Source organism: Monodelphis domestica, chromosome 1 (assembly GCF_027887165.1).
Source record: "Monodelphis domestica isolate mMonDom1 chromosome 1, mMonDom1.pri, whole genome shotgun sequence".
In the NCBI taxonomy this organism is placed as follows: Eukaryota; Metazoa; Chordata; class Mammalia; order Didelphimorphia; family Didelphidae; genus Monodelphis; species Monodelphis domestica.
The window spans coordinates 291,897,953-291,925,464 of record NC_077227.1 but is presented as its reverse complement, the minus strand read 5'-3'; the positions used below and the strand labels follow the sequence as shown (position 1 = coordinate 291,925,464).

The 27,512-nt window shown below is 36.1% G+C and overlaps 1 protein-coding gene across 2 annotated transcripts in view; it reads right to left on the bottom strand.

Moving 5' to 3' along the window:
• The window catches only part of BAZ1A (bromodomain adjacent to zinc finger domain 1A), a 160,120-nt gene that overhangs the window by 94,317 nt on the left and 38,291 nt on the right, over positions 1 to 27,512 (bottom strand). For both annotated transcript variants that reach the window (XM_016427028.2, XM_016427024.2), the window contains one exon: positions 13,603 to 13,746. In XM_016427028.2, the coding sequence (XP_016282514.2) occupies positions 13,603 to 13,746 (144 nt within the window). The remainder of the gene's footprint in view (positions 1 to 13,602; positions 13,747 to 27,512) is intronic.

Genomic DNA, 27,512 nt, shown 5'->3' with positions numbered 1-27,512 from the left:
ACAAACTCAACTAGAATTCTTGGACGAAATGAAAGAAGAGGTTTTTGTTTGTTTTATAAAATGATTTTTAAGAAGCTAAAGCTATAAAAGAAAGTGTTAACAGAGTGATACAAAAAGGTACAAAGCACAGCTAAAGCAACAAATTCCTTGAAAATTAAAATGGATTAAAAAATAAAAGCCAATGAACCCATAAAGCATTAAAAAACAGTAAAACAAAGTGAAATGGCTGAAAGAAAATGGAAATGCAAGGTATTTATACCAAAACAAGTGACTAGAAAACAGAACAAAGAGAAAAGTTAAAGATTGTTGGACTCTCTAAATGCCATGACCAAAAAAAAAGGCATAGATGCATATTTCAATAAATCTTAAAGGAAAACTGCCTAGGTCTTTTAAAATCAGAAGGCAAGGAGGAAGCTAGGCAGTATAGTGGATATAGTGAAGGCCTGGAGGCAGGAGGATCTCAATTCAAATCTGGCCTCAGATACTTTCTAGCTGTGTGAACCTGGGCAAGTCACTTAGTCCCCATTGCCTAGCCCTTACCATTCTCCTGCTTTAAATCAGACAAAAGTGTGTTTTGTTTGTTTTTAAATCAGAAAGCAAAGTTTAGCTGAAAGAATCCACCAGTTAGAGACTCTAATATAAACTCCCAAGAACATTATAATTAAAATCCATTTTCGATTATAGTCAAAATCTAAGTCAAAGAAAACTTTCACACTACCAAAAAATTCAAGTACTGAGGACCCACAGTTAGGGATACACATAATTTAGGAGTCACAACTATAAAAGATTGAAAAGTTAAAAATACTATATATTCCATAACATAAGAAATACTTATTCAGAAAAGTGGAATGAACATTTAGTGAAAAAAAGGACTTCTAAGCATTCCAGATGAAAATGCTGTATAGAAACTTCGCAATTCAAACAAGAGTAAAGAGAACATAAAAAGGTAAGCATGAACAATGATAACAACTGTTAAATGAAGATAAAATTCTTACAATCAAATGTGTGAAGATAATACGTTTTATGTATCACCTTCTGAACACTATCATCATCAGAAGAAATACAATTAAGACAAAGCCTGGGAATACCTCTGTTATGTCTAAGTCACCCCAAGAAGGGAAACAGAAGGAAAGAGAAATACACTATTGGGAGAAAAGGAATGAACTACTTTTGGCACTAACATCCACTGATGACTTAAATTTATCACTTTCCTATAATGAAAAGGAAGTGGAAAAATGGAAACAAAAATTCAAAGCAAAACAGATGTTTTGGGTGTCATCTGAAGGAAAACCCCTGCTCCCTAGAAGTTTCTATCACCAAATTTGCCAATCCATTCATAATAATGGCCACTTTGGTACCCAGGGCATCAGAGACTCTGTTAAGAGAGTATGAATAGCCCCTGGTATAACTACCATAGCCTCTAAAGTGTGTTCAGCCTGCTCTACCTGCCAGGCATATAACCAACATGCCTTTCGTGGAAAAGCCTTTGGTGGGCGTCCTCTGGCTTACACACCTTTTGAGAACCTGCAGATATGATTTTATAACAATGCCAAAGGCTGGACAATATAAATTTTGTCTGGTCATAGTACACCAACTGACCAGATGGCCAGAAGCATTTCCCACAGCCCGAGCCACAGAGGCTTTTGTTGCTAAGGTGCTTTTTTTTTTAAACCCTTACCTTCCATCTTGGAGTCAATACTGTGTATTGGTTCCAAGGCAGAAGAGTGGTATGGGCTAGGCAATGGGGGTCAAGTGACTTGCCCAGGGTCACACAGCTGGCTAAGGCGCTTTTAAAAGAAATTATTCCTCGCTTTGGCCTGCCAGCACGTATTGATTCCGATAGGGAAAGTCATTTTACTGATTCTATTCCAAATCAGATATATTCTTGCTTGGGGATAACTCCAAAATTCCATGTTCCATATCATCCCCAGAGTTCAGGCCAAGTTGAGAGGATGAACAAAGAACTTAAAACTATGATTGGAAAATTATGCTCTGAGACCCATTTAAAATGGCCTGAAATTCTCCCTCTGGCCCTATTTTATCTTAGAAGCAGGCCTAGAGGACTTACATATCTCACCATTTGAGATGCTTTTTGGACATCTGCCTATACAGGCTAAGCCTTTCTCCCCGGCTTATACATTGCTATTAGAGAGAGATACTACTATTGCTTCCTATATACAGAAATAACAGCACAAACTACGTGAACTACATGAATCCAGGGCTGCAGTAGAAACCGGACCACTAGACTTCTCACTTCACAACCTGAACCCAGGAGACAACGTGTATATAAAGAACTTCCAGCATACAGGAGCAACCCAGCCTTCCTGGGAAGGACCATTCCAAATATTGTTAACTACAACAGCTATAAAGGTTGGAGAAAAGGATTCTTGGATTCATTGCTCACATGTAAAGAGAGCATCTTCTATTGAGACTGATTGACTGTATCCTATATATGCATTGGAGATAACTACCCATTGACAAGTAGAACTCTTTTATTTTGTTTTTAACATTGAATTCCTGAATTTATTTTTTCTTTTTCTCTTTTATTATTATTTTTATTATTTCTTTTCTCTGTTATTATTTTTCTTTTATTAAAATATTTTATTTTTTCCCTTTTCTTATTTCTATGTACTCAAGGTACATATAATCAATATTAATTTTATTTTACAATAATATTAGTTTAAATATATATTCTTGCTATATTATTAATACATACCCAAACAGCTTTAGACTATGGAAACCTGCCATTCATTGATAATTGTTGTGAGACTATGATTAATGTTTGTGTCTGATTCTAGGAACGGGATCAAAAAAGGAGCACAGAGATAACCTGGATAATTTCAAAAGAGCTTACAGGTCTAAAAATCAAAAACCAATCCAGGTAGGATTGATGCACTTCTAAGCCAATACTAAGAACTTGAACCTAGTGTGAGACTTGGGGTTGTGACACTTGACATACGTTAAGATGTAGGCCTTCCTTGTATCCATACTCTTTGTGAAAATACCTACAGACAAGTACCAAAGGTTGGCTATCATCCTGGCTCCCTCCATCCCTGAGAATGAAGGCAAAATCAGACGAGGGAATGACACTTCCCTATAAAAATAAAAATCTGGTCCTTTTTTCTCTCCTATAGTATGGCAACTTCCTATAGCCTTGGCTGCAAATGGGTAAGTGAAATTTACTGCATTCTATCCTACAGACTTGTGGGATTAGAAATTACTTAACTGGACCCTAATACAGGGGCCTGTGAGAAAATTTATTCTTGCTTTCTCAAAATTTTGTATAGATTTTTGAAATTTTGATACTGATTTTGAATTCTTCTTTAATATAAATATATATAAAGGGTTTATATTTTTCCCCTTAATTTTTTCCCTTTTTTCTTTTGTTTTTTGTTTTTTATTTTGTTTTCATTTTTGGTTTTGTTTTCCTTTTGAATTAACTCACAAATCCTCACAACTAACCCTTGCATCCTCAGCCAGACTCGGTGTTTTTTCAACAGTCTCTTCAGGGGGGATTGTATTTTCATAAAATCCAAGATTTAAATTTTGTTCGAGATAGATCTTCAGAGAAGAAGCTTGCTAACTAACTGAATCCAGAGAATGAACTGTCTGCAGAAAGATACCTAAAAGTCTTTCACTAGAGGAAGATCCGGAATGAACCTTGGGGTTCAGTTGATTGAACAATTTTTTGAATGTACACTTTTATGCCAAAGGCGCGCTCTCTCTCTCTCTCTCTCTCTCTCTCTCTCTCTCTCTCTCTCTCTCTCTCTCTCTCTCTCTCTGTCTCTCTCTGTCTCTCTCTCTCTCTCTGTCTCTCTCTCTCTCTCTCTCTCTCTCTCTCTCTCTCTCTCTCTCTCTCTCTCTCTCTCTCTCTCTCTCTCTCTCTCTCTCTCCTATTTCCCCTAACCTACAACTATTGTAGTTTTCCTCTTATTGGGTAAATTTTTGTATACACTTCAGTTACAATTTTTCAGGGTGCAGGACGCTTCTGTTTAGTGATCAATTGGGGAGACTAGTATCCCAATCATCAACAGGGGGAGTTGTGAATTTTAAAATCTCCATCTTGCTTGGTCTAGCACCCAAAATTGTGCACACCCACACTACACAGGCATGTGCTAGTCAATGACAAATCAGAAATAACTAACTGCCCACCTGGGCTGTTCCAAGCAAAGCTTGAGTCACCATTGGCACTTGTGAGGCACAGGAAGTGAGGTAGGGAACAGCCTCTGGAATTTGCTTACTTCCTGTGAACAGGGCTAGGCACCAGTTTGTGCTAGGAACTTGAGCAGGGAGAAGGCCCACAGACAGCTTTCCTTCAGATCAGTCACATGAGTCAAGGACTGATTCTCCTTTCTACCTTGGCCTTCGGGACTAAACTCCCTCTGGCTCTGCCAGAAGGTTGAGTTAACCCTTTTCCTTTTTTCCCTCTCTCCTTCTTTCTTACTCCCTTTGTGATTAAACAACCATAAACTCTATTCTGACTTGAGTGTTTCATTTTAGGAATTTCATAAGTAAATTCCTTGGCGACCTTAAATAATATTATATCAATCTTTAAAAGTGATTTCACTATCACAACTGGTCACTAGAAAGCACACATAAAACATACAAACACACAGAGCAGGGTACAGAGATAGTAGAGAAAAGTGAAAGGGGGGAAAGCACAACTACAGGAAGATTATGGGAGTTCTGCACAAAACAAAGTATTAAAGAATAGGAATCTGAAGGGGCATTGATAAACTGGGGAATAGATGAACATTTATGGTATAGAGATACATATAAATGTGATAAAATATTATTGTACTACATTTATTGCCATAATAACCAACCGGGATCCCAGATCCTCCTGATAGAGGCAGATCTTGGCTGATGAAAACAAACAAAAAAATTTTTTAAGAGATTTTTGCTAAAATTTTTGGAGAAAACAGTTTATACTAAGTGAAGTTTATACTAAGTGATAAGGTCAGGAATCAGTCTGCAAAGAATTAAGAAATGAGATAAGAGACAGTAAGACTACCAAAAGTGAGAGAAAACTACATTACAATAATTAGCTGGGATGGTCTAATCAAGTGATGGTTTTCTGAGGATGGAACAAACTTAAGCTTGTTTGTAGAGAGTGGAAAAGCACCCAGAAGATAAGAGTACAACTGAAGGATTGTCTCTGGTGAGATCTAAAACAGAAAGTTGCTAGCTGCAACCCTTCAGCTAATTAGAACAATCCATAAGACTATCATGGTATAGCTGACAAGAGCTGGACTGAATCAAAAAGAACTGGGTTCAATTATAGTGGTTCAATCACCCTAGGTGGGTCATTTAAACCAGTCCCCAGCAGCTATCTAAAATTTTTAAATGGAGAACAGTTCCCAACTTGCATTATTAAGAGGGAATTTCATCAATGAAAGTTCACTATACCAACAAGAATACTCATTAAGGGTTACTCCAAGAGGAATATTTTTAATCAAATAGGAAAATATATATTTAAAATTATGTATTTCTAGCAAATACTTTTTCCTCAATAAGTTTCTATAAGAAATGAATCAGAAATATCACTTTGCAGCACAGCAAGGTAGATAGTCAAAGTCAAGAAGATGTTCAAGCTCTGTCTCTGAAATAAAATATATGGCTGCTATTTGAGTGACCATGAGCAACAATTTCTCAGTGCATCAGCCAGTTCTCTCAGACTCTAAGTGACCCATCAGCTGCCAGTATAAGTGACCTCATGGGGAGTTCTCCATACCAATGAAATAAGTCTGGGCATACCTCTGCCCTCAAAATATATCTGATAAAGGTCTATACAAATATTGATACATATTCCCCAATTTTGAGCAATGACCTATAGATCAGAATAAACAATTTCTAAAGGAAGAGATAAATGAAAAAATTCTCAAATGTCCTAGTAAGAGAAATATAAAAAGACCACCTCAAGGTATCACTTTATACCCACTAGAATAGTAAAAAGAGTACTTATATAGAGCTTAATAACAGTGTTCTAAGGACCAAAGATCACTACATTTTAGAGAACAACATGATTAAATGCAATGAGTCTCAAAACTGAATCATAATCTAATTACATAATTACATAATCAGTTCACTTGAAAGGCATCTTAAAAAGGTAAAAAAAATGGGCCTATTTCCAAGAGAAAAATCCACAAAAGCTCTTATTTCTAATATAAAAAATCACCAACAACCTATAAATGCAGCAAGTGTAAAATGGCATAACATTATGCCATAAATATAAATTTGAAAGCTTCAAGGAAATGAGGACCTAAATGAAATAATAGTTCTGAAATTACCAACAGTTGAACACTGAAATTGTATTTTGAAAAGAGAAAGGAAGAAAGAAAACAAAGAAGGAAAAAACAGGGCAAAGGTAAGTAGTGCTACAAACTAAAATGTTAGAAGACAGAACAAAAGCACTTTTCTTCCTTGTTAAATTACTGTAAGCTTTCCACTGTTTTGTCTATTAATGACAACTTCTTTGTTCTTGATAGTTATAAATTAACCTGCATTCTTTGATTCCATTTTTTTTTACCTCCCACTAACTTCTTAAGCCCTTATAAAATCTGGTTTTTAAATTCACCTTTCAATTGAAAATTGCTCTAAAAAGATACCAATAACATAACTGCTAAATTTAATGGACTTTTTTTTTTTTTAAGCCATGTACTTCTGGGTTTCCTTACAGTTTTTGACACTGTAAATTACTCCCTTCCTCCCTGCTCCTGGACGTTTTCTCTGCCTCAATTCTCTTTCCCACCTCTGTCTGTTCTCCACTCAGCTGTCAAATTATCTTCCAAAAATCAGAAGTTAATACCATGCCACAGCTTTCCTCTCGCCCCCATTCGAATCATTCAATAAACTCTGAAGTCTACCCATTACATCCAGGTTCAAATACAAAATCATCCTCCATTTGACTTCTTATCTTTATATCAAACCCTTCATGTCTTGGTACTTTCACATTAAACCCCCTTCATATCTTTCCAGTCTTCTTAGATCTTACTACCCCCCAAACACATAAAAACCAGTGACACTGACCTCCTTGTTGCATCTCCCAAAAAACACAGCCATCTCCTTCCTCTGAGCATAGTCCAAACTATCCTCCATTTCTAGAATGTTTTCTTTCTTCATCTCTTCCTCCTGGCTTTTCTGTCTCCCCTTCAAGTCTCAGCTAACATGCCACCTTCTGCAAGAAGTCCTCCACTAATTGTAATGTCTTTCCCTCTGAAATTATCTCCAATTCATTCTGTCTATATCTCCTTTGTATCTCTCTCATTAAACTGTGCGCTTCTTGAGGATAAGGATTACTTTTTGCCATTCTTTGTATCCCCATAACTTATCACCTGGCCTGTAAAAAAAAAATTTTTTTTTAACTTGCAAGTCCTTTTGTCTTTTCTCCCTCCTTATCAACTCTATGATTTCAATCATTATTTCTATGCAGATAACTCCTAAAAATTCTCTAAACCCTAATCTATTGCCTGCCAAACAGCATCAACTGAATATTTACTCCAAAAACAACTTGAGATTCAACTTGACTAAGTGAGAATTAATTACATTTCCTCCTCACTAAGCTACCCATCCTTCTACTGATACAGCACTAAAATCTGGGAATCATATTCCCTTCTCTCCCCTTTCTCTCTACCTCTATCTCTCTATCTCTAATTCCTTTCTTCCTCCTGTTTGTAATTAAACTCCATAAAAGGTTGACGGCTGACTTGAGTTTTCATTTAGGAATTACATAGCTGAATTCCTTGGCGACCTTAAATTAATATATATCAGTCTTTTAAAAGTTATTTCCTTGTCACAATCATCAACTCTTTCCTCTTCTTTATCCCTATCCTTACAAAGTAAGTAAATTAACAATTCTCTCTTATTGCCCTTCTCTTTTATTTCCACTAATCATAGCCTCTATCCTAATGCAAACACAACCTCTTGTTCCTGAAGCTTCCCGATTGGTCTTCCTGCCTCTAGTATCTCCTTTCTCCAATTCAATCTGATAAACTGATATTCCAAAAAGCAGATGTGACTGACTCATTTGAAAGACTTGAGATGAAAGACTCTCATATTGCCTTTAGTATCAAACACAAAATTCTTAACTTGGCATTTAAAGCCCTACACAATTTCAATTCTTATCTTCCTTTCTTATATGAAACATTTATGGAGGGGGCTAGGAAGTTATATATATAAAACTACCATAATACCACCCATTCATCAATAATATAATTTATCCTTAATGTAGCAAGCATTTGTTAAATGCTTACTACATGTCAGACATATATGCTAGGCATTAGGGATGGAAAGATGAAATCTATATTAGAGATTTAGATGCTTTGCTTTTAAATGAATAATAAAATGCATAGATTTAAAAAGCAAGCCAAATATGCAGTGCTACAGTTAAGAAAACTTTTTGACCAAATTTACAGATCCTACATATATATATGCTATTCTATAAAATTTTTAAACTCCTGGTTTAGGGCTACCCATTATTGAAATGTGAAAAAAAAAATGTATTTTAGTAAAAGGATATAATAGGACAGAAAGATAAATAAGTACAAAGTATGTACTTTGTAACAATTATTCATTTGCAACAAGTAATTTCGTGAGGGAGAGTTAACGAAAGTAGCATCTGAGCCTGATTTAGAGTATGGAAATAATTTACAGATTACCAGTTGTATGGCTTTCTAAATAAGAACTCAGAAAAGACATGATCAAAGATAAGTTTGAAGTGTTCCTGATGTAGAAAAGAAGACCTTCACAAAATCTAATAAGTCTAATTGGCGCAAATTGGGGAAGCACTGTTCACCATTTTCTTCTCAGGATTGTAGACAAAGGTTAAAAATTGATTTAAAAAAAAAAAAGCTTTTTTAAAAATAAAAATATTGCAGGAAGCTCAGTAGAGTGTAGGAGAATGAGAACCAGGCCTAGAGATAAAGAGGTCCAGGGTTGAAATCTGGCCTCAGACACTTCCTAGCTGAGTGACCCTGGGCAAGTCACTTAACCCTCATTTCCTAGCCCTTACCACTCTTCTACCTTGTAACCAGTGCACAGTATTGATTCTAAGACAAGAAGTAAGAGTTTTAAAAATAAAGATATTTATCAAGAAAGGTAGGTGGCACAGAGAAGAGAGCACCAGACCCAAGGTCATTAAGCCTTGGGTTCAAAACTGGCCTCAGACATTTCCTAGTTGGGTGATCCTGGATAAAACACTTAATTTCATTTCCCTAGCCCTCGTTCCTGTTTCAAAAGTGGTTACAAAGACAGAAGGGGTTTAAAAAAAATAAAAAAATTCACTTGACTAATAATCACCATTATTATGTGACAATTACTATTATTACTTGTTACTAATGACAGTAACAATGTCAAAAGAGTTTAATTCCCTCTCAATCTCCTAAGGTTATTCTGAATCATGTCATTTTATCCATTTCTTTCAGCTGAAAACAATGACAGTTTTTCATATAATAGAAAACTAATGTATAATTATTGTAAAGTATAGTATCACTATTTCTGTACACATTTGAGACAGTGGATAGAGTGCAGAGCTTCAGACACTTACTAGCTGTGTGATCTGGGCAAATCACTTAATCTTGACTAAACTTCCTAAACAAAAAATTGGGATAATAGCACCACCTTGCACAATCATCATAATATTTGTAAAATGCTTACTTTTAACATAATACTTGGCCCACAGTAATCACTATATAAATGCTAATTCTTTTACCTTGTCATCTCCTGTACCCTCTTTTATTGAGGAAAACGAAAGGTTCATGTTTTTTACAATTTTAATAGTATGAAACTGCTTAAAGCATCATCAAGACATACACATGTATCTTAGAGTTATATGTTACATACACAGAATATAAAATAAAGATACATGTGTATCTTGTAAGCAAAAGAAAAGTTCAGTTAATTCCCAAAGGGCTTTAAAAGAATGCATACCCTTTGATGCAGAAATACTAGGTTTGTACCTTAAAGAGATAATAAAAATGTTCTTACAAAAATATTCACAGCTGCACTCTTTGTGGTGGCAAAAAAAAAATGGAAAATGAGGGGGTGTTCCTCGATTGGGGAATAGCTGAAGAAATTGTAGTATATGATGGTGATGGCATACTACTGTGCTATAAGGAATGACAAACTGGAGGAATTCCATGTGAATTGGAAGAATCTCCAAGAACTGATGCAGAGTGAAATGAGCAGAACCAAAAGAAAATTATACATGGAAAGTGAAACACTGCAGAACAATACAATGTAATAAATTTTACTAATACAAAACAATTCCAAAGGACTTAGGAGAAAGAATGCTATCCACATCGAGAGAAAAAACTGTGGGAATAGAAACACAGAAGGAAAACAAATGATCCAACATTTGTTTATATGGATATATGATTTGGGATTTGGGTTTTAAAAGACTGCTTTATTACAAAAATGAATAATATGGAAATAGGTACAAGTGATAACATTTGTATAACCCAGTGGAAGTGCTTTATTGGAGGGGGAAAAAATGAAATATGTAAACATAGAAAAATATTTTTAATTATTAAAAAAGTTCAGTTATCAATAATGACTAATTCCTAAAAACAATCTGAGATATACCAACTCTAAAATAAACATATTTTTATCACCCAACCTGACAAATTTTAAGTGAATCACATAATTCTAGAATGTCTGGAACTAGAAATACTACAGAATGTTTTATGGAATTTTTAGAAGTCTAATTCCCTAATTTTACATGAGAAAAATAAGCCTCAAAGTGAAGTGATTTGTGCAAGGTAATCCTGTCAGTGTTTATAGTCTTCAAAAATAAGGTTTCACTTCTTTTTTTAAAAATTTGCTATGGGAAGACAGTGTGGGACAGATTAGGTTTGGATCAACACCTCACACCCTACACCAAGATAAATTCAGAATGGGTGAATGGCTTGAACATAAAGAAGGAAACTATAAGTAAATTCATTCCTTCAAAAGACATTGTATTAAAATACAATTAAGTAAATAAGATCATATATCACAGACCTAGAGATCCAAGAAATTGAAGCCCATTGAGGGTCAACAGAACCAGGATTTGAATAATTTTCTCTACTTGTAAATACAGCATTCCTTCCATTATACTACATTATCTTCTTATGATTAAACAAAACAAATTTAATATATCATCATAATACTACCTCTTATTGGAACATATGAAATGGTTAAAATTCAAGAATGGAATCAAGAAGGGTGATACCTGGATGAACTCAACCAACAATATGTCAACAGAGAAGCACCGCAAAAATAGTTGAAATAAGTGGACTTGCTGGAAATGGAAGAATTTATGATAAAAATTCAGGATAGACTTACTGCTACCAGAAAGTACAGAATACTTGTTTTTAAAAAGCTCGGACTCAGTGATAAATGTAGATTATGGAGGCAGTATTGGAAAATGTTCAGCATATCACTGCATATATAAAAATTTAGCATCAACCAAATATTTATTAGTAAGATAAGACTAGGTAGCTAGCATTGAGCCACACCAAATTTAATCATTGTTATGCTACTGTTCTCCCAAAATCCCTGGACACAAAAGTAACCCCTAAAACCTTAAGAACAGAATTTTAAATAAATGTTATACCAAATACACAATCTCTAAACTTACAGGGAACAAGAAAATTTCAAGACCTATCAGAGGAGAACAAAATCAAATAGAAACAGGATGAGACAGAAAGGAGGATCAGTGGAATAGACTTGGGGCAAGTGACCTCAGCAAGACAATATATGATAAACCCAAAGATCCCAGCATTTGGGTCAAAAATCCACTATTCGATAAAAACTGCTGGGAAAATTGGAAGACAGTGTGGGAGAGATTAGGATTAGATCAACACCTCACACCCTATACCAAGATAAATTCAAAATGGGTGAATGACATGAACATAAAGAAGGAAACTATAAGCAATCAGGTAAACACAGAATAGTATACATGTCAGACCTTTGGGAGGGGAAAGACTTTAAAACCAAGCAAGACATAGAAAGAGTCACAAAATGTAAAATAAATAAGTTTGACTACATCAAATTAAAAAGCTTTTGTACAAACAAAACCAATGTAACCAAAATCAGAAGGAAAGCAACAAACTGGGAAGCAATCTTCATAAAAACCTCTGACAAAGGTTTAATTACTCAAATTTACAAAGAGCTAAATCAATTGTACAAAAAATCAAGCCATTCTCCAATTGATAAATGGGCAAGGGACATGAACAGGCAGTTCTCAGCCAAAGAAATCAAAACTATTAATAAGCACATGAAAAAGTGCTCTACATCTCTTATAATCAGAGAGATGCAAATCAAAACAACTCTGAGGTATCACCTCACACCTAGCAAATTGGCTAACATGACAGCTATGGAAAGTAATGAATGCTGGAGGGGATGTGGCAAAGTAGGGACATTAATTCATTGCTGGTGGAGTTGTGAACTGATCCAACCATTCTGGAGGGCAATTTGGAATTATGCCCAAAGGGCGATAAAAGACTGTCTGCCCTTTGATCCAGCCATAGCACTTCTGGGCTTGTACCCCAAAGAGATAATAAGGAAAAAGACTTGTTCAAGAATATTCATAGCTGTGCTCTTTGTGGTGGCCAAAAATTGGAAAATGAGGGGATGCCCTTCAATTGGGGAATGGCTGAACAAATTGTGGTATATGTTGGTGATGGAATACTATTGTGCTAAAAGGAATAATAAAGTGGAGGAATTCCATGGAGACTGGAACAACCTCCAGGAAGTGATGCAGAGCGAAAGGAGCAGAACCAGGAAAACATTGTACACAGAGACTGATATATTGTGGTACAATCGAAGGTAATGAACTTCTCCATTAGTGACAATGCAGTGTCCTGAACAATCTGCAGGGATCTAAAAAACACTATCCACAAGCAGAAGATAAACTGTGGGAGTAAAAACACTGAGGAAAAGCAACTGCTTGACTACAAAGGGGAAGGGGATATGACTGAGGAGAGACTCTAAATGAACACTCTAATGCAAATACCAACAACATGGAAATGGGTTTGAATCAAGAACACATGTGATACCCAGTGGAATTGCACGTGGGCTATGGGAGAGGTAGGGGGGTGAGGGGGGGGAAGGGAAGAAAAGAAAATGATCTTTGTTTCCAATGAATAATGTTTGGAAATGACCAAATAAAAATTAAAAAATAAAAATAAAAATTTGCTATGTTTGAAACAAAAATTTTATTTTTTCTCTACATATTCAAAGTCAATATACTTCAAAAATATACTAGAATATAATATATAGAGAATAGAATAGAATAGCTAGTTTATAAGTAAACAAATTCAAAAGAAAAAATAAAAGTCAAATTATTTATCAAGCCTAATATTAAGTGATAAATGATCGATTATAAATTATCTCTGGAGCCAGAAGATATTCTATCTGAAAATTTTCTTCTTGTAAACTAATATATTATTTTCTGTCTGTTAATATTTTACTATTTAAATATCAGTCTAAAATTTAAAATGCCAATGAATCTGTTGAGTATATTGTTTAAAACTGGTGCTATAGTGCCATGTTTTCTATCTAAAATAAAGAACAAGAAACATTTTTTCACTTTAGTATAAATTAACAAAAATCTTAATTTACCCATTTTGTGGTGAACTGTTGTGTGTTTCTGATTCATCACTATCACTGATGATAATTGTTTCTCCATCTGTACTGCTGATATGTCCATTAGCAATCCCATTGAGATGTGCTGGAGAGATAGCTTCCAATATTTTACACTGTAATCTGAAATATAACATATATTTGAAATGAAAACTCATTTGGTCTTAGTTTATGTTAAAATACTTTACAGATATTTTGTAGTAACAAAGGTGGCTTGCAGTGAATGAATTAAGCAACTAATTTTCACAAGTGAAGAAATGATTTAGGGAAATCGCAAACAACCAAAAAAATAGTCCATATATATGCAGATGTATGTGTTCACGGATCTTTCTTTTAACAATGAACATTTAACTAGATTAACAGTATTCAATTTTTTTTAAACCCTTATCTTCTTTTTTATTATCAATTCTAAAACAGAAGAGTGACAAAGACTCAAGCAATCAGGTTCAGTGACTAGCCCAAAGTTACACAGGAATACATAGGTATTATACGACAGTATACTTGAAACCAAGTCATCCCAATTTCCAGCCTGGCATTCTATCCAATGTGTACTGTACTGTACTTTGGCTGCCCCCATTATTCAATTTTCAAAACATCTGATACTGATTCTTTGCAATGTTTTTAACGAGCCTCATGAATAAGTTCACACAAGTGTTCACTTGTGTACAGAAAATTACTAAAGACTAAATAAATTATTAAAATCCTTTCTATCCTTTATAGGTATATCAGCTATATCAGTCATGAAGAAAGTAAACTAGTAAAGAATATGACCAAAAAAGAGGGATCTGTTACAATAAGCAAACAAAAAAAATTATTTTAATCCATTCCTTGAATAGCTAATGTAGTCATAAAAATGAGGGATACTTCCCCCACCCAAATTCAGTTATGTTAACACTGTTTAGTCCAACTTACATCTCCAATTATATAGAATTTTTTAAGAATTTTTAATTTTTTTCCCAGGGATCCATGAATCTTATTGTCTCCCTCCCCTCTCCTGGAGTTTACAAGCAATTCCTCTGTTATACATATATTATCACTCAAAACCTATTTCCATATTAATTTTTGCTATAATCTTTTAAAACCAAAACCCCAAATCATATACCCATATAAATAAGTGATAAATCATGTTTTCTTCTTCATTTCTACTCCGAAAGTTCTTTCTCTAGTGGTAGATAGTATTGTTTCTCATAAGTCCCTCAGAATTGTCCTGGATCACTGTATTGCTTTTAGTAGTGTGAATTTTAGTTTTATCCACCCTGCTTAGTCTTTAGAATTCTAGCAACCAGAAATGCATACACCCCTACTTAAGGATTGGGTGTGGGGGATGGAAGGCCTATGACTGGCATGTGCTAGCAAGTGACAAATCAGAAACAACTGACTGCCCCCCTAGGCTGACGTTAAGCCATGCTTAAGCCACAATTGCCACATGTGAGACACAGAAAGGGATGTAAAAAACTGCCTTTATATTTCGTGTCACTTCCTGTAAGAGGGAGCTTTTGTTAACTTGGCTGTGGAGCTAGACCCTGGAGGAGCTCAGCATGAGACCTTAGACTGCTTTCCTTTTAGATGGTCACATGATAAGTGATAAGGCTGACTTCCTTTTCCCTTGGCTTTCTGGAGAGGCCCCTTAACTCCTGCCTGGCTCAGACCAGGTCGGAGCAGTTTAATTCCAATTCCCTTTCCCTTTCCCTCTCTCTTCCTCCCTCTCTCCCTCTCCCTCTCTCTCTCTCATTCTTGATTTCTTTCTTCCATTGTAAATAGACCACCATAAAATTCCATTCTGATTTGAGTATTTCTTTGGGATTTAGAATTTAAATCCCTGGTGACCAACTAAATATATTCAGTCTCAACCCTAAATTTACCCCTTACAGTAGTAAGTACATTTGATCATCCCACAATATTTCAGTTACTGTGTATAATGTTCTCCTGGTTCTGCTCTGAATCAATTCCTAGAGGTCTTTCTAGTTCTTAAAGAAATCCATCAATTAATCATTCCTTATAGCACAAGAGTATTCCATCACCATCATACACTACAATTTGTTCAGCCAGTCCCCAATAATGAGACATCCCCTCATATTTCAATTTTTTGACACCACAAAAGACATAGCTATAAATATTTTTGTATTTTATCTTTCTGGGAAAAATTCCAAACTGCCTTCCAGAATAGTTACATCAATTAACAACTCAACCAGGAATACATTAGGGTCCCAATTTTTCCACATTACTTCCAACATTTATTGTTTTCCTTTATTGTCATATTGGTCACTCTGCTAGGCATAAGGTGGTACCCTCACAGTTGTTTTGACTTGCATTTTTCTAATCAGGAGAGATTTAAAGTATTTTTTTCTATGATTACTACTAGTTTTGTTTTCATCATCTGAAAACTGCCTATTCATATCCCTTGACCATATGTCAATTAGGGAATAATTTGATTTCTTATAAATTTGACATAGTTCTTCGCATATTTAAGAAATTAGATCTTTCTCAGAGAATTGTTATTACCCCTCCCCCATTTATTGCTTCCCTTCTAACTTTGGTTTCATTGTTTTGTTTGTACAAAACCTTTTTAATTTAATATAATCAAAATTATTCATTTTATATTTTGTAATGTTTTCTATCTCTTGCTCGATTTTAAATTCCTTCCTTTCCCATATATCTGACAGGTACACTATTCTACGTTCACCTAATTTGTTTATAATTTCCCTCTTTATATTTAAGTCATTTACCCATTTTGAATGCAGCTTTGTATAGGGTGTGAGATGTTGATCTAAACCTAATTTTTCCCATACTGATTTACAATTTTCCCAGCAGTTTTTGTCAAATAAGGGGTTCTTGTCCCAAAAAGCTAGGATTTTGGGGTTTACCTAATACTGCTGTCATTTAACCCAAGTCTATTCCATTGATCCATCCTTCTGTCTCTTAGCCAGTACCATATTTTTAAATTTTATTTATTTGATTTAGAATATTTTTCCATGCTTAACACGATTCATGTTCGTTCCCTCTCTTCCTCTCTCCCAGAGTCAACAAGTATTTCCACTGCGTTTTACATGTATTATTGTTCAAAACCTATTTCCATATTATTACCATTTGCAATAATCTTTTAAAATCAACATCCCCAATCATATTCCCATCAAACCATGTCATCAATCATATGTTTTTCTTCTGCGTCTTTACGCCCACAGTTCTTTCTCTGGATCTGGACAGCATTCTTTCTCATAAGTCCCTCAGAACCATCCTGGATATTGCTGCTAGTAGAGAAGTCCATTATGCTCAATAGTGCCACAATGTAACAATCTTTGTGTACAATGTTCTCCTGGTTCTGCTCCCTTAACTCTGCATGAATTCCTGGAGGTCTTTCCAGTTCACATGGAATTCTTCCAGTTCATTATTCCTTTCAGCATAAGAGTATTCCATCAGCATCAGATATCACAATTTGTTCAGTCATTCCCCAATTGATGGACATCCTGTCATTTTCCAATTTTTTTGCCACAAGAACACAATTATAAATATTTTTGTACAAGTATTTTTCCTTATTATCTCTTTGGAAGTACCATAGTGTTTTGATGATCACTGCTTTGTAGTACAGTTTAGGATCTAGTACTGCTAGCCTCCATCCTTCGCATTTTTTTTCATTAGTTCCCTTGATATTCTTGATCTTTTGTTCTTCCAGACGAACTTTGTAATAATTTTTTCTAATTCTATAAAAAGTTTTTTGGTAATTTGATAAGTAGATAACTGAATAAGTAAATTAATTTGGAAAGGATTGTCATTTTTATTATATTAGCTTGTCCTACCCATGAGCAATTAATGCTTTTCCAATTATTTAGATGTAGTTTTATTTGTGTCAAGTGTTTTGTAGTTATGTTCATATAATTTCCAAATTTGTCTTAGCAATTAGATTATCAGATATTTTATATTGTCTAGAGTGGTTTTAAATGGGGTTTCTCTATCTGATCCTTGCTGCTGGGTTTTGTTTTAAATATATAGGAATGTTGATGATTTATGTGAGTTCACTTTGTACCCTGCAAGTTTGCTAGTTATTATTTCCACTAGCTTTTTAGTTGATTTTCTCGGATTCTCTAGGTATATATCATCATGTCATCTGCAAAAAGAAATAGTTTAAGTTTCCTTGTTGCCTACTTTGATCCCTTCAACTTATTTTTCTTCTCTAATTCCTTCTGCTAGCATTTCTAGAACAATATTAAATAGCAGTGGTGATAATGGGTATCCCTGCTTCACTCCGCTTCTTATTGGGAATGATTCTAATTCATCTGTTTTCTATCTCTTACTCTAACTTAAATTCTTTCCTTCCCCATATCTATAGGCATACTAATCCTTGTTCACCTAATTTACTTATAATATCACTCTGTATGTTTAAATCATACACTTATCTTGGCATAAAGTATGAGATACTGATCTAAACCTAATTTTTGCCATACTGTTTTCCAATTTTTTGTGTCAAATAGTGGAATCTTATGCAAAAGCTGGGATCTCTGGATTTCCAATTGTATTTTTAAGTAATAAAAAGTAATCACTAGAGATGACCAAAAAATTGGTTTGTAAAAGAACACGACAAAATCTTTACAAGTGCGCACGTGCACACATACATATTTTTTATGCACTGTATTTTGTGAAATTATTTTTTCATTATACACAAAAGTCTTTTTCCCTTTCAAAGAAAGTTAACTTTTTGGATTAATATCATATGTTATTCATAAATTTTAGGTCCTATTATTCAACTAGGCATCGATAATAACTGAAATTTGTATAACATTCTAATGTTTACAAAGCACTTTTATAGAAATTTTATCTTTCATAATAATACTATGAAGTACTACAATTTTTATGATCCTATTTTAGAGAATGTGAGGTTTGGATCAGTTAATAATCAGTTCAGGGTAGGTTACTGTGCTACATGTATGATCAGCAAGGACAGTCCCTAACCTCAAGCAGTTTATGTTCTAATAAGGGTAGAAAACAAATAAAAGGAAGCTAAAAGGGGGGAAGTGGCTTGGAAGAGGAATACAACTGTAAGTCCAAGGTAGCATCTGAACTGAAATCCTTCTGATTCTCAGTCCAGCATTCTACCTACTACAACACTTTCATAGTTTCAACCTACTGAACTGTTATCTAATCCTAATATACTTACTTATAATCGCTTCTCAGCCTTTTGGCTAATATCAAGTGTATATAATATCTTATGCATAAGATGAAAGCTGTCCAACAAACGCGCCTATGTACTATGACTCTCTAGTAGTATTCCTTGATTTACTAATTCAATAATTATGTTCAAAGGAAATCATTAGGATAAAGCACTAGGGATGAAAAAAACAAAAATTAAAATGTACCTGTCTTCAAGTAACTTGAAATTTTAAACTAGTTTCAGTTAAAATGAACACTAGTAGATCAAAAAATGGACAACAAATTTCAAGAGAAACAGTAAGCATATTCAACCAGCACACAGAAAGACAGCCAACTGGCAATGAGACAAGGATTGACCATAAAAGTCAGCTCAAGCATAGCTAGACCCAATGTCTAATAAGCACTATCTCAAAGAATTCAAAAGCCAGCTTGAGTACTGAGAGAAGGCTCTTCTGAGGGACAGCAATGGGTATGTGTATGTACATTTAGGAGTGAGGGGATGGAAGACAGTACAGAAGTCTACCCACACAAATTCTAGGAAATAGAAGTCTAAGACCAGAAGGTGACCAAACAGGCCTCACCACAGAGTACCTGAATGAAATGAAGAAGAAAAAACAAAAGTTAAATGAGACTTCTGAAGGATAAAAAAATGAAAGAAATAACTGGAAAACCTTACCCATATAGCAGGCTTTCCTGAAGATTAGAATGGAACAATTAGAACACAATGGCTCCAGGAACAAGAAATATTAAAACAAAATCAAAAGACTAATTTTTTTTTTCCTTTGGAAAGGTACCTCCCTCAAAAAATTTCATCTTTTTTTTTTTGCTTTGTTTAATAATAGATAACATTCATAAAATTTTAAAAGTTTAGGAAACATCTTTCATATATTATGTCAATTTGATTTCCACAACTTCTCATGGTTAGATAAGTAATATCAATTATATTCTATGTAGTGGTTAAAGACCTCACATGTGACAGAAAAACCTGAGTTTCTGTCCCTTTTCTCTGAGATATATTGATTATGTATCTCTGGGCAAGTCATTTAACTTCTAAGTAATATAAGCAAGTTGCCGACTTCCGGTTAAGATGGCGGCTTAGAGAAAGCTAAAGCTCAGATCTCCGGAAAACCCTTCCCGACCGATCTCAAACTATAAGCTCCTAAGGCGCCGAAATTCAAAACGATCAACAGCACAGACCCTGGGAACCCTCCTCCTAGACCTGGACCCGGTTCAAAAGGTACGGCTCCCCTCAAAAGCCAGAACCCGAGATCACTCGGACCTCAGGGGTAGGAGTGCAGAGTCCAAGGCTCCCGGAAGCCGCAGCCCAGCCAGGCTCAGAGAGCAGGGTCCTCGGAACAACAACCCTCAGGGCCTTCTACCCGAGTCCAGGTGAAAGTTACTGCCTGGGGCTTCCGCTGCAGAGAGCTGGTCAAAACAACAGCAACCCTCAGGGCGGGCAAGACAGCCTCACGGGCTGGATCCTGCTATCCAAGTCTCAGTGAAAGTCCTTGCCCTCGGAGCTTGGGGAAGCTGCAGCCCATCCCCCCCGCAGGCCTACGAAACAGCCTCACGGCCAGCGATTCTGAAGGCAACTTCCGGAAAGCGAGCCGGGGGGAGAGTGTGGCCTCGTGGTCCGACCCTTCCATTCCAGTTCCAGTGAGGCATATTCAGTTTAACCCAGGGAAAGCTCATAGAACCAACATCTGCCCAGGACTAAAGCCTCTGATCACCAGACAGAGATAAGAAAAGCTAATCCTCCACATTCAGAGATGACAAACTCCACAGAAGCACAGAAGCCCCAAAATACCAAGAAAAATAAGAAGAAAGGGGCGACTTTGGACACATTCTATGGAGCCAAAATACAAAATACAGAGCAGATAGAAGAAGATATACAAGAAAATTCTCCAAAATCTTCCAAAGGAAATAGAAACTCTCCACAAACCCATGAAGAATTTGAATCAGAAATCACCAAAAAGATGGAAGCCCTCTAGGAGGAAAAGTAGGAAATAATGCAAAAGAAATTCATGCATCTACAAAACCAGTTTGACCAAACTGTAAAAGAAAACCAGGCTTTAAAGCAAGAACTAATAAAGCAAAGCCAAAACACCAAGAAATTAGAAGAGAACATAAAATATCTCACCGACAAGGTGATAGATCTGGAAAATAGAGGGAGAAGAGAAAATTTAAGAATAATTGGACTCCCAGAAAAGCCAGAAATAAACACCAAACTGGACATGGTGATACAAGATATAATCAAAGAAAATTTCCCAGAGATTCTAGAACAAGGGGGCAATACAGCCACTGACAGAGCTCACAGAACACCTTCTACACTAAACCCCCAAAAGACAACTCCCAGGAATGTAATTGCCAAATTCCAAAGCTATCAAACAAAAGAAAAAATCCTACAGGAGGCCAGAAAAAGACAATTTAGATATAAAGGAATACCAATCAGGGTCACACAAGACCTTGCAAGTTCTACTCTGAATGATCGTAAGGCATGGAACATGATCTCCAGAAAGGCAAGAGAGCTGGGTCTCCAACCAAGAATCAGCTACCCAGCAAAACTGACTATATAGTTCCAGGGGAAAGTATGGGCATTCAACAAAATAGAAGACTTCCAACTCTTTGCAAAGAAAAGACCAGAGCTCTGTGGAAAGTTTGATACCGAAAATCAAAGAGCAAGGAATACCTGAAAAGGTAAATATTAAGGAAAGGAGAAAAATGTTATCTTCTTCTTTTACTCAAACTCTCTTCTATAAGGACTACATTTATATCAATCTATGTATACTAACATGTGGGGAAAATGTAATGTATAAATAGGGGGTAAAGAAAGACCAAATAGAATAATGGTTCTCACACAAAGATTCACATGGGAAGGGGAGGGGAAGAAAACTCCTATAAGAAGGAGATGAAGGGGGGGGGGTTTACTTAAACCTCAATCTCAGGGAAATCAACTCTGAGAGGGAAAAACATCCAGATCCATTGGGATCTTGAATTCTATCTTACCCAACAAGGGTAAGGAGAAGGGAAAACCAAGGGGGGGAGGGGGAGAGGGAGAACAAAAAGGGAGGGAAAGAGAGGGGGGAGGGGGAGGGAAGAAAAAGGGAGGGCCTAAAAAGGGAAACATCAAGGGAGGGGACAAGGGGCACTGATTCAAAGTAAATCACTGGACTAAAAGGTAGAGCCGAAGAAGAAAAGGTTAGAATTAGGGAAGGCAATCAAAATGCCAGGGAGTCCACAAATGACAATCATAACTTTGAACGTGAATGGGATGAACTCACCCATAAAACGTAGACGAATAGCAGAATGGATTAGAATCCAAAACCCTACCATATGTTGTCTTCAAGAAACACACATGAGGCGGGTTGACACCCACAAGGTCAGAATTAAAGGATGGAGTAAGACCTTCTGGGCCTCAACTGATAGAAAGAAGGCAGGAGTGGTAATCATGATATCTGATAAAGCCAATGCAAAAATAGACCTGATCAAAAGGGATAGGGAAGGTAATTATATTTTGTTAAAAGGGACTCTTCAGCTGAACTTAATCCCATTAAAAGGCTTCAGAAGTCAAGGAAGCCCAAGTTCCAACACCCAGACTGCTGGACTTTAATCCAATCAAAAGCCTCCAGAGGACAGGAAAGCTCAAACTCCAACACCCCTCCCCCACAGACTGCACTCAGAGATCTCCTGTCAAAGCTCCAAGAGGGAAGACTGTCAGAAAACTCCAAAAAATGAGATGAGGAAGAAAAACCAAAAAAATGAGATGAGGAAGAGCACAGACAAATACGGGGAGTAAAGAAGGTGTAAATATGAGCAAACAACAGAAAAAGAAAAAAGAAATTACAATCGACAGCTTCTATACAGGCAATGAACAAAGAGCAAACAGAACAGAGGAGGAGGGATCATCAAACAATCAATCATAAATCCAAGAGAATTGGATATAGGCTTTGGAAGGACTCAAAATGCAATTCAAAACACAATTAAGAGAGGCTGAAGACAATTGGGAAAAGACCTTAAAAACTAAGATAAGTCATGTGGAAACAGAAAATAGTGCCTTGAAAGGCAAAATCAACCAGCTTGAAAATGAAGCAAAGGAGATGAAAGATGAGGTAAAGAGAATGAAAGATGACCTCCAAAGAAAATCAGACCAGAAGGAGAAGGATGACGAAAAAGCCAGGGATAAAATCCAGTCTTTAAGAAACAGAATACAGCACAACTAGAATCAAGTGACCTCACAAGGCAGCAAGACACGATAAAACAAAACCAAAAGAATTAAACAATTGAGGAAAATATGAAGCATCTCATTCACAAAACAGAGGATTTAGAAAATTGTTCCAGGAGAGACAATTTAAGAATCATTGGTCTACCAGAAGACCATGACAAAAGAAAAAGCCTGGACATTATTTTACAGGAAATTATTAAAGAAAACTGCCCCGATATCCTAGAACAAGAGAGTAAAGTGGAGATTGAAAGAATCCACAGATCACCTCCTGTACTTAATCCCCAACTGACAACACCCAGGAATGTCATAGACAAATTCAAGAACTATCAGACCAAAGAAAAGATATTGCAAGCTGTCAAGAAGAAGTCATTCAGATACCACAGAACCACAGTGAGGAAAACACAGGATCTGGCTGCATCCACACTGAAAAAAAAGAAAAGGCATGGAATATGATATTCCAGAAAGCAAGGGAACTAGGTCTACAACCAAGAATCAACTACCAGCAAAACTGACTATATTACTACAGGGTAAAGATGGTCATTCAACAAAATAGAAGAATTCTAAGAATTTGTAAAGAAAAGCCCAGACCTGAACAGAAAATTTGATGACCAAGCACAGAACTCAAGAGAATCATCAAAAGGTAAATAAAAAAGAGGGAAAATAGAAAAACAAAACAAACAAAAATTTTTTGAGACTCAATAAGTTAAAGTGATATGTATCCCTATAAGAAAAGAAGTCATTGGTAACTCTTAAAAATTGTTATTATCGGGGGCAGCTGGGTAGCTCAGTGGATTGAGAACCAGGCCTAGAGATGGGAGGTCCTAGGTTCAAATCCGGCCTCAGCCACTTCCTAGCTGTGTGACCCTGGGCAAGTCACTTGACCCCCATTGCCTAGCCCTTACCACTCTTCTGCCTTGGAGCCAATACACAGTATTGACTCCAAGACGGAAGGTAAGGGTTTAAAAAAAAAAATTTGTTATTATCACCTGGGCAGATAGAAGAATTACACTTAAGAGGGAACAGTGACAAACTGTATAGGAAGAAATGACAAGACATAAATAGGTATATAGATATATGTATGCATAAATACATATACATGTGTACACACACACACATATACACACACAACTAGAGCTAAAAAAGATTAATACTAAAAGATATGGGAAAAGAAACAAAAGGAGGTAAATTTATATGTCACAAAGAAGCTCATGGCAGGGGGGGAGGGGGGAGAACATCAATACACTGGAAGGGTAAAGAGGTTGGAGATAGGAAATACTCAACTCTTACATGCATTGAAATTGACCCAAAGAGGGAAGAACAATCCAATCCATTGGGGCAGAGAATAGATTTGTACTTTATAGGGGAGTAGAAGGGTAACAAATGGACTGGTGGGGAGGGAAGCAGTACAAGGGAGGGAGAGGGTGGGGAGGGGTAGTTTTAAAAAGATTGCAAAGAAAATAAGGGGGGAATAAGAAGGGAGGGAGGTAGAAAGGGAAGTTTAAAATAAGGGTGGGAATTAGGGGGACTGATTAAAAACAAACATTGGTGTAGAAGGAAATAGTGAAAGAAGAAAAGGCAGGACCGGGAGTAGAAATCAAAATGCTGGGAAATACACAGATGGTAATCATAACTCTGAATGTGAATGGAATGAACACACCCATAAAACACAAGCAAATAGCAGAGTGGATTAGAATCCAAAACCCTACCATGTGCTGTCTATAAGAAACACACATGATAGGTAGATACGCATAGGGTCAAAGTAAGAGGATAGAGCCAAATCTATTGGGCATCAACTGATAAAAAGAAGGCAGGAATTGCAATCATGATATCTGACAAAGCCAAAATAAAAATAAACCTAGTTAAAAGAGATAGGGAAGGCAAATTCATCCTAATAAAAGGCAGCATAAACAATGAAGAAATATCAGTACTCAACATGTATGCACCAAATGGCATAGCATCCAAATTCCTAAAGGAAAACTAGTGGAGCTCAAGGATGAAATAGGCAGAAAAACTATACTAGTGGGAGACCTGAACCTTCCTGTATCAGAACTAGATAAATCAAACCAAAAAATAAATAACAAAGAGGTAAGAAAAGTGAATGAAATCTTAGAAAAATTAAGAGTTAGTAGAAATATGGAGAAAAAGGAATACACCTTTTCAGCAGCACATGGTACATTCACAAAAATTGACCATGTATTAGGGCATAAAAACATTGCAAAATAGTACAAAAGAGCAGAAATAATAAATTCAACCTTCTCAGATCACAATGCAATGAAAATAATAATTAGTAAGGCTACATGGAGAGGTGAATCAAAAATTAATCGGAAATTAAACAATATGATTCTCCAAAACCAGTTAGTTAAATATCTACTATGTTTTCTCTTTCTTCAAAAATAAGACTGCTTACCTATCACCAGTTCTGCTGTACCACTCTAATAATTCTTCAGAGATCATTAAAAGGAATTTTGAAAATTGTATGCAAGTTTTTTTGATGCCCTGAATCTGATCATGATGACTTTAGCTAATTGAGATCAGTTAGGGGCTCATCTATTTCCTCGCTTATTTTAAGTTTCAATTTCCTGTTAGCCATTTTTGTTCGAAATCCCTCATTATCAGATTCTTCTCCTTAGTTGAGAAATATTAGCCTAAAAACATGATTTGATTAGGTGACAAAGCATTATTATATAAGTACTGGGGTAGTTTCTGTCAGGTACTATTCTAGGTTCTAGAAATATAAAAACAAAGGAAAATCAGTGCCTGCTCTCAATGGAGATTAATACTGACAGACCTTAAAATAGGCCTCTCCTCCTTCAACACCTGAGATCCGCCTCCCCACCCCCAGAGACCAGGACTCCCTACCCCCCCCCCCCAGGAACATCCAATGAAGTTATTCCGAGTAGCTCATCTTCCTCAAGAGACAACCAATAGAGGCAATCCAAGTTGTCTTGTCCCGTATACCCCCTTTCTTCCCCAAACCTAGAAGAACCTATTATCTCCCCCCACTCAGACATCTATTGGCATCAGTTTTCCCCTACACACTCTTCCCCCACCATGTGACCCCTTTTGCTATCTTCTTGGCGTTGGGCTCTCTTAACACTCCAAATAAACTTTGCTATATCAACCTACTCTGGTCTCATTTGTCACTTGGGTCAAACCTTGGTGAGTTGGCCTGATAAATACTCTATTATGAAGAGAAGTAAAATTCATTGAGAGTAGCACTACTTTCTTTCCTTTCCATTATGTTCCCAGTTACCCGAAACAGGAGTCCTATTCTTTTTCCCTAAAAGTTTTTTAAAAGAGCATAACAAAAAGATACATCTTAATTTCTTCCCTGTTTGGAATTCTCTGCAATTAGAAGAGCTCAAAATTTCATTCTTGTATTTTTCTTAACGCTCTTGTTGTATAAGGAAGATAGGAATAGGGGATGTACAAAAGAGAAAAAAACCTTTTTTGACTGAAATGTAGAAGAACACTTGAATTATTTGAGAAAAACAATTATGTAGTTTCATCTTATGCCAGTAAAGGACAAGAGATTTCTGCTTCAATTGACACTAAGCTGAAAGTCTGAGTCTGACCAGATTCAACTTGATTTAGTTGTTTTTCCCACCTTAAGAGTTAGCTCTGCAAGCTGAATGTTTCATGCATATGTGATTTAGTCTCTTTTGTGTTTTTAATTACATAGTTTTTTAAGATTGGGCATTATTCAAAAGATATATACAAAAATAGGTCTTAAGTCAAGATGGCAAGGTAAGATGAATAAGCATAGCCTAACTTGTCCAGCAAACCTCTCTGAGAATGATCTTAAAATAAAATACAAAAGAAACCCCCACAAGATAGAATTTTGATTCAGAAATAATCAATTTTCCAACCCAACATGGGGAGAAAAAGATTCTGAGGACTGGGTCTGAGCAACATGCCACATAGAAGATTTTACTACCTAGGGACTTAAAGACAGAGCAGAAGGACAGGAAGAACCAGGCCAGGTAAAGATACCAGGGAATCCCTGAACTAATGCAGGACAGAGAAGAACCAGGTGCCACCTGGCATCTTTGTTTACAATCCAGTTTCATCTGGCATGGAGCAATTCCATAGCCATGGTCAACAGAAATAAACAGTAACTGTGAGAGACTGTAATCCCAGGAGCAGATCATGGATTCAATTTCTAGCCTCCTGCTCAAGGTGGAATAATACTGCAGTGGAAAAATCAAGGCAGATGACAAAGAATTGCAGAAAGATGAGTCTAGCAGCAACCTACTGCTGTTAGTGAAAAAACCTATAGGAAAAGCTGACAGATCCAAACTGGGATCAAGAACTTGAAGAACTCAGACTAAGGGGGCAGAAAGCAGATGTACCCTACAGCACATTATTTTGGGAACACAGAAACCATGCAGACCCAAGCCTGAGATGTCAAAGTAGCAATAGGACAAAAAGGATAGAAATTCCAAGAAGACACTTGTTCACTTCAGAAGTACACAGAGGTACGTCTTAACATAAAGTCCAAAGTTAATAAGTAGGCTGTAAGAAT